The sequence below is a fragment of the Artemia franciscana genome, chromosome 2 (assembly GCF_032884065.1).
Source record: "Artemia franciscana chromosome 2, ASM3288406v1, whole genome shotgun sequence".
In the NCBI taxonomy this organism is placed as follows: domain Eukaryota; kingdom Metazoa; phylum Arthropoda; class Branchiopoda; order Anostraca; family Artemiidae; genus Artemia; species Artemia franciscana.
The window spans coordinates 62,981,749-62,995,268 of record NC_088864.1 but is presented as its reverse complement, the minus strand read 5'-3'; the positions used below and the strand labels follow the sequence as shown (position 1 = coordinate 62,995,268).

The window sequence follows — 13,520 nt, the reverse complement described above, 5'->3', positions numbered from 1 at the left end:
AAACCAAACTAGGGATTTGTTAAAAAAAAATCCATGAATAGGACTATTTCAAATAAAAACAAAGAGAAATCAATTGAAAAAAAAATTCTACAAAGTAAGTTTCAAAGAAAAGTAAAGAGCTCTCTCAACCAAAAATGAGCAGAAATAAGGTGAAATAATCCTCTAAGTATAATACTACCACAAATTACCAACAATAAGTAAATGAAACTCAAAAGGAACAGATATTACAATAAATAACCATGCCAAACTGAAACCAAGCAAAACTTGAGATTACTAGGGCTGACTACTCCAATGCCTTCTCAAGACCAGAACAAAATTTGCACTTTACTAAAAACAGACAAGCAAGGGCCCATGGATTGCCAGTTTAATATACATATACTGATGTTCATTCCTTAAAGTCTTAATGATTTTAATTTATTAAACTTTGAAAAGTCAAAACATTAAAAAAGTTTTTTGTTTTCAGTTAAGTCCAAATTATGTTCTGGTTTTGAGAAGGCATTGGAGTTGACAGCCCTAATCTTGTTAATTTTTTCTTGTTTTGTGTTTGACTTGGTTATTTATTGTAATTTTTTGTTTGTTTTGGGTTTCATTTATTTATTGATGGTGACTTGTGGAAGTTTTATGCTTGCAAAATCGTTTGACTTTATTTCTCCTCATTTTTGGTTTAATGGAGCTTTTTAATTTTCATTGAAAAGCCTGTTTTGTGCAGAAAGCTGTGGAAAATTAGGATTCAAAACAAAGTTTGCTCTTTAGATTATTAAATATGAATTTCTGAACTCTTCCTCAATATAGAAAAATCATATACATCTTCAAAAAAAAAAAAAAAAAAACAGAATCACTTGTTGTTACCAGGTGTACTTTAGGGTGATTACTTTGACAAAAATTTTTGATGGAGAAGCCTCCTCAAGGCAAGAATGAAGCACATTGAAAATTGTAGTTTCTTAAGTTGGGTTCTTTTTATTTAGACTGGCCAGAGATTACTCTGGTTTTATTTTGGCATATTATTTGCCAAACTGTGTTTTTGACAAGGATAGTATACAAGAAGTCGTCCCGAAATCAGTTTGAAAAACGCATTTGAAATTTATTTTGATTATTCTTTTCTATTTTCTAAAATTATTGCTATTGTTCTTGCCTATTTTAACTTAATTTGGTAATATGGTAAAATTCTCTCTTATAGGATTCTATGGCGTGCCATTCTAATTGGTCAAATATTGTCACTCCTCCTATGTACAACTGCAGTGATTACTCAGGTTTTAACATCAAGATTTGGAGTTCATGCACCAACAGGTTTGTCTCAAAATTTTAATTTCTTCTGTATACTAAAAATATATTTTGCTACAATAGAAGTAACAAAGAAATATTTGCAATGGTTGCTTAATTCTAGGCTTTTTGGTTCATGTCAGTCATTCAAAAAGCTAGTTTTTGTTAAGAGAGTCCATTGGTATCTCTGGATAGAGCTGAATCTTTGAAATTTTAGGGAAGTTTTTTTGGTATTTAGGCTATAGCTTTTATTTTGTATTTTTTTTTTCTTTGATTGATCTTTAACTTCTGCATCAGCTGATCCTTTTTCATTATGAAATACATGTTGCCAAACCTTTGTTCTTTTTTTTTAACAAAAGCATGGTAAATATTGATGACCTCATCCATGTCAAAATCTGAAACCCAATCATTGTTGCTATCATTTTGAAATGCAATATTTCTTTCTTCTTCATTTTGTCTCATTTGATGGTACAGGTTGTTTATTTTCACCCATCATGAATTTACATTGTTTGGGTATACAAAACCAATATGAATGAGTATAAAAATAAGCAGATACAAATAAATTATAACAACTCCTGTTTTGAGCCTTTACTCCCTTTAAATTAAAATTGCCTATTGCAAATATATATCTATGGAGATGTTGATTTAAAGTTATTCAGTAGCAGCTCATTATTTCCACTGTTAAAAAATCTCCCCTTAAATTTGCCAAGTTGCACAACTTAAATTGCACATAAAAAGAAAATGTCCCAATTCATTCCCCAAAATACCATGTAGCTAGCAAATTTGCAGTCTATTGGAAAATCTAGATCCCTCCCATTTGTTGTAAGTGGTAGACTATTAGCTCGCATTAAAACTTCCTGAATATTTTTGTAAATTTTTGCTTTCTTTCAGCCCAAAACTTCCTTCTATATGTCCTCATGTGTTTGACATTTACAACAGTGTTAGCTTGTCGAACTGGAGATGATGGTTTGTTGAATGTGCTGAAAAATAGATGGTGGAAGTATTTAATTGTTTCAATTTTAGATGTTGAGGCAAATTATCTTGTTGTGAAAGCATACCAATACACAACTCTCACAAGTATACAGGTATGATTGTTTCTTTTATTCTCATAATGCTATTTTTTATTAAATATTTTTTTTTATATTGATATTTTTTTTATATTATTTGGGTTCTCTTCATTATTTCCTTTTATTTAATTTTGAAAATGCATTGTATTGAAAACAAAATATATGTAAACATGCCAGGAATCGGAATAAGATTTGGCGGGATCTTTAGCTCTATCGCACATTTTAAATGTGCTCAGCTGAGAAATAACCGACCATAGCTGATTGCGGGTTGTGGAAGATTGAAGCAAAACAATGCCAACGTCAATAATCAAGTAGCAGCAGTTGTAAAGGGAGCTCTCTCCCTCGCTAGCTCACAATGTTCTTCATTGTAGGAATAATCCTTGAATATTTAATGTTGCTTCGCCGGGGAATTGGAATCAAACATGGTAGATCATTAATTGTATCACCCTTCTTGGAGTCGATCATCTGAGTAAAGACTGAATTTAGCTGATCGTGGCTTGTGAAAGACGGAAGTGAAATAATAATGCCAACCCAAATACCCATGTGACAGCATTTGTGGGGTATATCAGAATTAAGAAATGTTGAGCAATTGAGGTCGCGACAGGGAACCGGTATATAAATGTGAAAAAAGCTTTTGTTGTCCCAGCACTTTTATTATTCGTTATAAATAACACTAAAAACTGTCTTTAAATTCAAAGAATTACTTTATGTCTTTAAGCTGATTAGAAATCAATGAAGAACAATAATGAATTAAATTTTACGAGAAACATAAAAACCAGTGTTTGTGGTTAGTAATTATTAAAAATTTAAGTAAGTTGTGCATTTAGATTACGTGGATCTATTGTCCTTTTCTAATCTTTGGTAAATATTTAGTAGTTGTTCTCTCTAGAAGGAGAATTGCTAATAAAACGATTCTTATATTAATGTACAAAAATTGCAGTCAAGAAATTTTCCAAGTGCTTCCACTTTCATTCCTGTTTTTATGTAAGTAAATTAATTGCCTGTGTTTCTGGGTGTGTATGTATTTATTGGATTAACGACGCTTTTTCACCACTAAGGTCCTGGCTTCGGCCCAGTAGGGTGTTGCCACTGCTGAGTTCGACCTCTTTGTCCCGAATTACCAAGCTGAGATCAAAACCAGTGCACCACAGGACAAAACCCTTTTCCTTGCGACGGACAGACTTGACCCACAGAACTCTAGGGCGAAACGCACAATTCAATCCACTGCGCCATCATAATGTCCTTTGTTTCCGATACTGTGTGTTTTCCTATTTTAAATATTGGCAATAAGAAAAACCTTCTATATTTTCAAGTTGTCATAGTATCGTGCATGGTAATCTGCATCTATATTTTTATGTCGTCATAAAACGCGTTTTGTTTCAAACAAAATCGTAAGGGACTTTTAAAATGTCATCTTAAAATTCTTAAAACGCGCTATTGTCATATTTAAAATAGTAATGCACGAAACTTAAGTAAAAAAAAAGAAAATGATTCACTTACAAAAACGAAAAAAAGAGGACAAAATGTAAATAACATTGGAAGCGCATAGAAAGTCTATTGACTACAATTTCTATGCATATTATGAAGTAAGAATTGTTTCATTAACATATTTCCTTCTGAAGAGAACAACCATTGATTATTTTTATAGTTAATAAGTGTTATTGTCTATTAGGGAAAGACAAATGTAAAATCTGTTTAAATTGTACATGTTGATTAAGATGCCTTCAAACTGTTTTTGAAGCTTATTTAGTTCTCAATTTTGGTATGAAGCTTATGGCTGTGTTCCAGACCTGCTTTTCAACTGCTCCTAAGTAAGTTTGCGAACCTCCCCTCCCCTCGAGTAAAAAATTGTGAAATCGTGAAGTAAAGCTTACCCTTCCTCCGATTTTTATCCCCCTCGTCCTTCGAGAAAAATTTTCTTATCTTTCCTCTGCCTAAAGATTAAATAAATATGTCTTGAATATGAATGTTGTAATACATTGTTTCGTGTTTGATATTTCGTTTTTTATATCCTATAGTTCTTCCAAACATTTATTTTCATCTTTATGCATAAAATAGCTGAATTTTGTGGCTAATCAGTTGGGTAAGATTGGAATATTTCGGTATTTTTTCTTCCGTCTCATATTTTCTTTTATTTGCTTTTTCAAGGTGCTAAGATTTTAGAGTTCAGTGATATTAGTCAAAAGCACATAGATAGAAATTTTCTTGCCCGATTGAACACTGAATAGGGTAAATTGATGATGGTATCGCTAAAGTCGTTAGAACACTGATCAGGCAGGATAAACTTGGATTTTCTAAGCCAAAATGGTGCGTGCAATAATATCAGAGCTTACAGATTGTCTTGAAAGGTCGTTTTTTTATCAGACGATGCAAAATCTTAGCAGATTGATCTGCCAAAAACTGGCCACACTGCCAACTGCCAATCTGGCCTAATTATTCACTTTTGAATGTTATAAATTTTCCTTTTACTAATTGAAGTTTCATCCTTTTTTGTAGTTGCTTGACTATTTTACAATAAATCTGCCAAAAACTGGCCACACTGCCAACTGCCAATCTGGCCTAATTATTCACTTTTGAATGTTATAAATTTTCCTTTTACTAATTGAAGTTTCATCCTTTTTTGTAGTTGCTTGACTATTTTACAATAAATCTGCCAAAAACTGGCCATACTGCCAACTGCCAAGCTGGCCTAATTATTCACTTTTGAATGTTATAAATTTTCCTTTTACTAATTGAAGTTTCATCCTTTTTTGTAGTTGCTTGACTATTTTACAATAAATCTGCCAAAAACTGGCCATACTGCCAACTGCCAAGCTGGCCTAATTATTCACTTTTGAATGTTATAAATTTTCCTTTTACTAATTGAAGTTTCATCCTTTTTTGTAGTTGCTTGACTATTTTACAATAAATCTGCCAAAAACTGGCCATACTGCCAACTGCCAAGCTGGCCTAATTATTCACCTGTGAATGTTTTAAATTATAAATTTTCCTTTTACTTATTTAAGTTTTATCCTTTTTGTAGTTGCTTGACTGTTTTACAATACCAGTGGTTTTACTTTTGTCGTGGGTAGTGATGCGAGTTCGTTTTAAGATAATCCATATTGTTGGTGTGAGTGTTTCTCTCATGGGAATTGGTTGTCTTGTTTGGGCGGATGCCGATTCTTCCAAGGAAGTAGATAAAGGAGGTAAGTTCAAACTTATTTGAACTTATTTTTATTTTATGTTTTATTTATTAATTTTTTATATTTTATATTTAAGAGTAGCAGCAGAGCCTGCCAGGTTACATACATAAAAAGACACATGCTCTCTTATGAGGATTGGAATCTTTGTAATTACTACAACTTCTAACTACCTTTGCCACACAATCCCTGATAGAAACAAGTTTTGAGCTATTGCCATAGGAATCATTAAAAGCATAAACAATAAATCATTTTATTTCGCCAATGCCAAGCACTAGCTATCTGCGGAAAATACCTAAAATATTCCATATATCCGTAGCCTCCGCAATTATATAAAAGTAACGCCTGAAATCGAGATCAGTTAATGAAAAGAAGCCTTAATTACTCCTAAATATACCTTAATTATGTAAAAAAAAAATAGTTTTTTCGGAAAGGGAAAGGCTTTACACGGAGAAAAAACTTACCAGCAAAATTGGAGAAAAGGTAGGGAAATGGCAAAAAGAGCTGAATGCTGCTTAACCCAAACATCTCTTATCTAACGCTGTTGTATTCATTTCGTCGCTATGAAAGCACCCATTTCAGAACCTCTGTGCCTACCCTTTATTAGGCTTATTTTTCAACGGATATTTTGTTAGTACGAAACCGACAGTATAAACAGGTTCTCGAAAGTGATTTTCACAAATAATAAATTATCATATTAATAACAGAATAAGTAAATTTTGAAACTGATTGTAAGGAAAGACTGAAAAGTTTTTTTAATTTTTTTTTTTTTTTTTTGGGGGGGGGGGGTCGAGCCGCTAGAACGTGAAACCTGTGTCAGTACCCGTGAACAAGAATCATATTTAAAAGAAGCTTGATTTGAGAATCAATTAAATTAGTAAAACTGCCCTGCAAAGCGATATTTGAAGGCCACTTTTTAAGAGAGTTAAACGACACAAGAATAAGAGAGTAAATACACATAAAACTCCTGAAATTTGATGCTAAGATATTCAGTAAAGTGTGGGTGCTTTGTGTGATTTTAAACACAAATCAAAACACCTTTTCTTTCTCTCTTTCTTTCTCCACGGTGGTTTTTATTTTTTTTTTTTTTTTTTTTTTTTTTTTTTTTTTTTTTTTTTTTTTTTTTTTTTTTATCAAGAACTTTGCTAGTTTAAGATTATCTTTCTGAATGATGCAGTTGAATAATTTGTTCATTTTCTAGTTGAGAGCCGTTTGACAGGTGATATGGTATGCATGGCTGGAGCTTTTTTCTATGGAGTTACAAATGTAGCCGAAGAGCATTTTATTAAGAAATATGATCAAATTGAGTTCCTTGGAATGCTTGGATTATTTGGAACAGTCATTAGTGGTTTTCAATTGTGAGTGTTTTCTAACTTCACGGTTTCCTATCTTGACGTTCAATTTCATTTTGGAAATAACTTTTAAATTAAAAAAAACATAAATAATTGTATTAAAACCTACTGCTGACTTATATTTTAGGTTATATTATTATTTAATTATAGGCTACCAACTTGTGTTACTGTGGAGTTAATCATTAGCACTGATTATTGTAAACCATTAAATGGTTTGTTATAATCTCTTTTGTGCTAATTTCAGGTATTTTATCAATTTTCTTTTGTGACGTCTACAGGATGAATGTTTCGAAAAAATCACAAAATAATGATTTTTTTTTTGTTTTTGGAATAGGAGAAATGAGTTAAGATATTCTGTTTTGTTCCGGACTTAGAACTAGGTTTCATAATTCTAGAATCTGTGCTAGGTTTTGAGCCGTGGAATACTGTTGAAGTTTGTTTTTACCCCTGTGGATATCACAGGATATCCCTGTTGATGTCACGTCTCATTAAGAGAAAAATTCTGATTTCTGAATTGAACTCATCGTGTCGAGTATAGCCGAGCCAAAAAAAAAAAACGTTTGTAGCTGTTGTTTTGTTTACTCATGGGTTCTATTAGAGGTCTAACACTTTCCTTTTAAATTAATGTTGTAAAACGAAATAATTCAAACCCAATAGAACACTGTCGACAGACCTACAGAGTTGTCCTGCTCAGGAAGTCTTCTTGGAGTTTCTATTAACAAATTCAGACAAATTAAACAAAATTAGAATAGGAATTATTAATTTATATTTAAAGTTAGGGGGTAATAATTTTAATTTATTATTTATTTCATCAATTTATTTATTATAAATTATTTACATTAATTTATTATTTGTATTATTATTATTTCTTATATAATAATCATTATATTATTTTATTATTTATCTATTATAAACATTTTCATTCAACATTTATAAATAAAGATTTCGTGTGTTTTTTTTTTGTATAATGCCACAGTTTTTGCCAAATCATTCAAATTTTGTAATGTACAGTAGCCATGAGCAATGAAAAACAAGGACAAATCTAATGGTATAATATATTCCCTTATAAAAAGTTGCTCCAAGTTTCAAGAGATACAAGCTGTGCCTGTTTTTATTTAAAAAGTATTTAATGATTTTTCGCATTGTTCTGAAAATATAATTATTGAAAGAAAATATGATTTAGGAAAAAATCGATTATAAATTATCGATCGTTGCAAAAATTTGGTATTACAAAAGTAAATAAAAGTAAATATTTACTTTTAAAGTAATCATAATCAAGAAATTTTTCTATTGCAAAAGCTTCTGATGACACAAGTATTTCATAGTTTTCTATTGTAAATGGTTCGTCATATAACGCCACAAGTGTTTCTGGTAATGATAGAGGTTTATTATTTCTAGAGACATTAAATAAAATGTCAATATTGGTGAAATATTTCTAACAAAAAAGCAAGGGTCTCTAAATAAGACATGACCACCCCTTCCGTAAGAACATTATATGCCTCGGGGCATAACCCTTGCCCAAGACTCTGGGGGTTGTGTCAACCCCGATGGCCTTGTTATGGCATCTTTGGACTATTTTTTGAACAGAATAGCTATCTCAAAATTCCAATCAGATGCATTTGGGGAAAATAGGACGTGAGGGGGGGGGGAGGCTATTCGCCCTCCGATGACTTTGACTCTTAAAAAGGGCCCTAGCAATTCTGATTATGAATCCAATGAGCCTCCTCCAAAGCTTATACTAGCACCCTTTCATAGAAATCTCACATGCTCCCGGGGTCAATCCTTGCTCTGGCGGCTGTTGTGGGCTGTCATCCACAAAAACATAATTACTTGATCTTTTAACTACGCTGAATAAGATAGCTATCTCAAAATTTTGATTGGATCTGTTTGAGGAAATGATGGGCTGGGGGGGTAGGGCTGGTTGCCCTCCAATCACTTTTGACTATTAAAAAGAGCACTAGAACTTGCCCAATCGGTTGAGCCCCTTTCAAAGTTTCTATGACCAATCCTTTTATGCGAAGTGCCCTGGTCTAAAAAAAATAAAATTAATAATACATTTTGCCCATAGCGCTCTTTACTTAGGTAATGCTGTTGTGCTGTCTATGGTTTAAAATTTCCGTGGGATTCTTGGTTATTCTAGAAATGTTGGACATGAAATCTGATGACATTTTTTATTATTTTAAATAAAAGATTGGGAATTTTAAACACAATTGAAACTAATTGCAGGTGTCTGGCACTGATCGTTTCCCAAGGGAGTTATTGTTGATCCCCATCCCCTGTTCTAGCGATTTCAGTGCCTGGTACATTTAATAGTTCAAATGGACTGCTTGGCACACAAGTTTTCTAATCAGAAAAATTTTGAGGTGGTCCCCATTCAAAGGCTGACAATCGTTACTAAGGGAGACATAGGAAGGATAGAACCCTTCCTATCTTATTGTTATTCAAATTATCAGTGCTTTCAAATTCGGGACTCAAGAAACAGAAAGCCAATCATATATATATATATATATATATATATATATATATATATATATATATATATATATATATATATATATATATATATATATATATATATATATATATATATATATATATATATATATATATATATATATATATATATATATATATATATATATATATATATATATATATATATATATATATATATATATATATATATATATATATATATATATATATATATATATATATATATATATATATATATATATATATATATATATATATATATATATATATATATATATATATATATATATATATATATATATATATATATATATATATATATATATATATATATATATATATATATATATATATATATATATATATATATATATATATATATATATAGGATTCTGTAGTTTACACTGTATATTACGTGCTATATGTATAGTAACTTATTAAGGGGGTAATCGACCTTCTCCCTCTACCCAATAAAAAAATGATTTTATAAAACCATATAAAGTGAACCTGTTTTTTTCGCATTTTTCTTTGTTTTTATTCCTTTTTCCTTTTGCGTATTTATTCTTAGTTTTTCTTTTTTTCTTTTTCCTTTTCAAACTTAAATTTTCTTTTTCCTTTTCACTTTTCCTTTTTCATATTTTCCTCGTTTTCTTCTTTTTCCGTTTCTCGTCTTCGTTTTTTTCCTTTTGCTTTTTTCTTCTTTTTCTTTTATTCCCGTTTATAAATACTATTTCTTGGAGAATAGTCTCGCATCCTGAAGTATCAAGTGTGAATCACAATTTACATAATAAATATATAATTTACCTCTTGACAACCAGCTATAGACCGTCTTTTTTGCTACGAATTTTTTGCATTACGTAACATTTTTCGATTGAGTGGGAGGTCACTATCTTTATAAGAAAAAAGCATAAAAAGAAACAGAGAAAATATGATTTTTGTATAAATTTTAGACTTTCCTGCTAAACGTACCCTTTAAGAACCTCTTAGTTTTTTCTATATAAATATTTTCGTCTTGTATTTTATTTTGGTGTGTGTTTTGTTCTGTCTAATAATACTGAACTATTTGTTGTGAATATCATAAATGCCCTTAATAACATGGTTTTTAATATTATTCCTAATGAAAAAGTATTTCTAATAATTTCTAGTAAAAGCCAGTCTAATAAAACTTATAGAACTATTCCTAATAAATGCTATAAATATTTTTAATTTTAATCGTAAACTATATTTAGTAATTCTTAACAAAACTCTGTCTAAAAGAACAGTTAGACAAACTTTTTGTAATAAATGCTATGAATATTATTTCCAATACTGAATCTAGTAATTTCGATTAAAACTATGTTTAATGAAAGCTATTGATCTAGGGCATTGACCGAGCACCCTCAGGTATCGAGCATGAACTGGCATCATTGGGAAGAGATTGGGCTGGTGGTGGCCTATTCAGCTGCCTTATATGCATTTTACGCCACAGTTCCGTTAGTGCTTAGTTCCCTTGGTTCAACTGCGTTCAATCTGTCCCTTCTTTCAACAGATTATTATTCTTTGATAGCTGGTGTTGCTCTTTTTCGCTACAAGGTATGTTGTTTTTTTCCTCAAATAAATTTTTGAATAAATATATAAAATAGAATTTGGGCTTCAGCAATAACGTTAACATGGTGGCATAAAGAAAGAAAACGATCAACAATGGGGTTGTTGAAGGCCAAACGAAAATACTGAAGAAACACGCAAAGTGAATATTTCGAGAGAACAACAGCCGCTCTTCTTTAGCGCGAACAAAATAATATAATCAAGGAAAAAGCCAAAGAAAAGAAAAACAAAAATAAACGCGGAAAGTCAACAAAATCAATGAAATTTTTTTTAAAAGATCAATAAAATTCAATAAAAGCCAAAAATTATAAGAATCAAAACCAAATACCTAACAACCATAATGTAAGTCATTCGCCAATATCCGTGATTTGCTCAAAATGCGTAAAAATTATGAATTGCCATCGACGGATACTAACGAAAAACTTAGAAATAAAAGAAAAAATTCATTCACTCAAAATGAACTGAACCAGCAATTAAATAAGTTACAGAACTATCTCACCTGATTTCTGATTTTAATAATTGCATTCCTTGCATTCACCCTTTGAGAACTAAGCGGTTGTTGACGTGTTTGATTGTGCAATTGGAAAGGTGGTTCCAGGTTAATTTAAATAAAAAATATGTTACCATTTATTGGAGTTGTGGGTGCCAAATGAAAAAAAAGAAATGTGGATTAAAAACCAGCAAGAATTAAGTTAGTTTTTAATTCAATTTTTTTTTTGTGGGCGATAAGTGTTTTCAAATTTAGTGAATGATTTTTGGTTATTTATTTTCACAGTTGGCAGCAGTGACTTCACAGCGTGGCAACACTGACGAAAATATGACACTACAACAAAAAAATCTTAGTTTTATAAAGATAGATTTTTAAAGAACTGCGGTTTTCAGGTATGAATACACCTAAGAAAGAGTTCAGGGCAAAAAATTGTTTCAATTCGTGGTCCTTGAGACTTTCATGGTTGATTGCTTGAGAAAAACAACTTGAGACTTCACCAAGTCTTCACCAAGGGACAGGAGGAGTCCAGCAATTTGTTTTATGGAAAGCTCCTGGAGGGGATCGAACCCAAAATGAAAAAAAAAGCAAATACTACTACTACTAACAACTCACTACAGCATCTGTAGCTACAGATCCCTAGCTATATGTTGCTAACACAGCTGTGCACACTCCATCCTAATCTATTCAAAAAAACTATTATTTTTATAAGTAAAAAGGGAGATATAATTGAGCACGTAGACATAATGTATATATCTACGTGCTTTTTGTGACACACTAGACTTTAAATCTTTTGTCCATGAGGACAGCAGTTCGAGTTGTGGTGTCGCTGGTTGTTTGGTTTGAACGGGGTCAGTGGCGTGACTCTGTTAGCCTAACCATAGTGGACACAGCTCTAAATGGGTACCTCCGTCTTGGACGGAGATCAGCACCGCCAGTTTGGACCTTAAGGGTCTAGTGCTGTATCCTTTACCCTTTTTTAAATGGGTACCTGGAGAAATCTTGGGAAGGTAAACAGGAAGGGTGTGCGAAAGCACAGGATGGCTGCCCCTCCCCCCTTGCACTTCCTGGTTGAAGGGTCTGGAAACGGATGTCAGCAGTGTCCGTAGGAACTGTAAAATAAAATGTTATATTCTTTACCTATTTCTCGTGGTCTTTGTAATTAAGAAAAGATAATACCAAAATAAATTGCGATTTTTGACAAAAACTGCGTTTTATAGCCGATGGTGCTCTTTTTCATTATTATAACACGTATAGTTTTTACTGTTGTTCTATAAAAATCTTTTTCACAAAATAAGTTTTTCAAAGAAAAGTAAAGAACTCCATTAAACCAAAAATGAGCAAAAATAGAATTAAATAATCTATCAAGCTCAAAAGTACTGGTCAAATGATCATCTCCTTTATCATTTCCTAAAAATTCCAAATTAACATACTCAGTCATTCCTGAGTTACACCCTTTGACAACCCATATTCACTTAGCCTGTTTTGATTTAGTTCGACACTCCCCGAAAGACGTATCTTTATGCCCTTTGTATTTTGGGAAAGTAGAAGTCAAACATGCATGAACAAATTTCATAACTTGCAGCCTCTGCCCTGAAATCTCGAAGGGGGGGGGGGGCATCCCCAAACGCATCATCAAAGACATAGTTTCCCGACCTTTCAACTACGTTGAACAAAATGGCTATCTAAAAATTTTGATCGGAAGTGTTTGGGGAAACGATGGGGTGTTTGCCGTCCTATCATTTTGAATATTAAAAAGGGCAATAGTCCTCTCAATTTACAATTAAATGAGCCCTTTGTGAAGTTTTTACGACAGCGCTTTCTAAAACTTTATGCCCCCAGGGCATAACTTACAACCTTTGCCCTGAGGGCTGTGGGGAGGGGGTTGCCATCCTCAAAGACATAATTTTGGTACTTTTCAACTATGTTGAATAAAATGGCTATATCAAAATTCTGATCGGGAGTGTTTTGAGGAACTGATAGGCGGGGGGTGGAGAGGGCATTGGCCCTCCGTTCACTTTTGACTATTAAAAAGGGCACTAGCCCTCTTGATTTCCAATTGAATGAGCCCCTTTCAAAGTTTCTACGATAACGC

At 32.0% G+C, this 13,520-nt stretch overlaps 1 protein-coding gene across 2 annotated transcripts in view; it reads left to right on the top strand.

Moving 5' to 3' along the window:
- Positions 1 to 13,520, top strand: part of LOC136043913 (solute carrier family 35 member F2-like) — a 53,138-nt gene that overhangs the window by 4,205 nt on the left and 35,413 nt on the right. For both annotated transcript variants that reach the window (XM_065728957.1, XM_065728958.1), the window contains exons 2-6: positions 1,178 to 1,287; positions 2,152 to 2,345; positions 5,350 to 5,512; positions 6,708 to 6,864; positions 10,716 to 10,926. In XM_065728957.1, the coding sequence (XP_065585029.1) occupies positions 1,178 to 1,287; positions 2,152 to 2,345; positions 5,350 to 5,512; positions 6,708 to 6,864; positions 10,716 to 10,926 (835 nt within the window). The remainder of the gene's footprint in view (positions 1 to 1,177; positions 1,288 to 2,151; positions 2,346 to 5,349; positions 5,513 to 6,707; positions 6,865 to 10,715; positions 10,927 to 13,520) is intronic.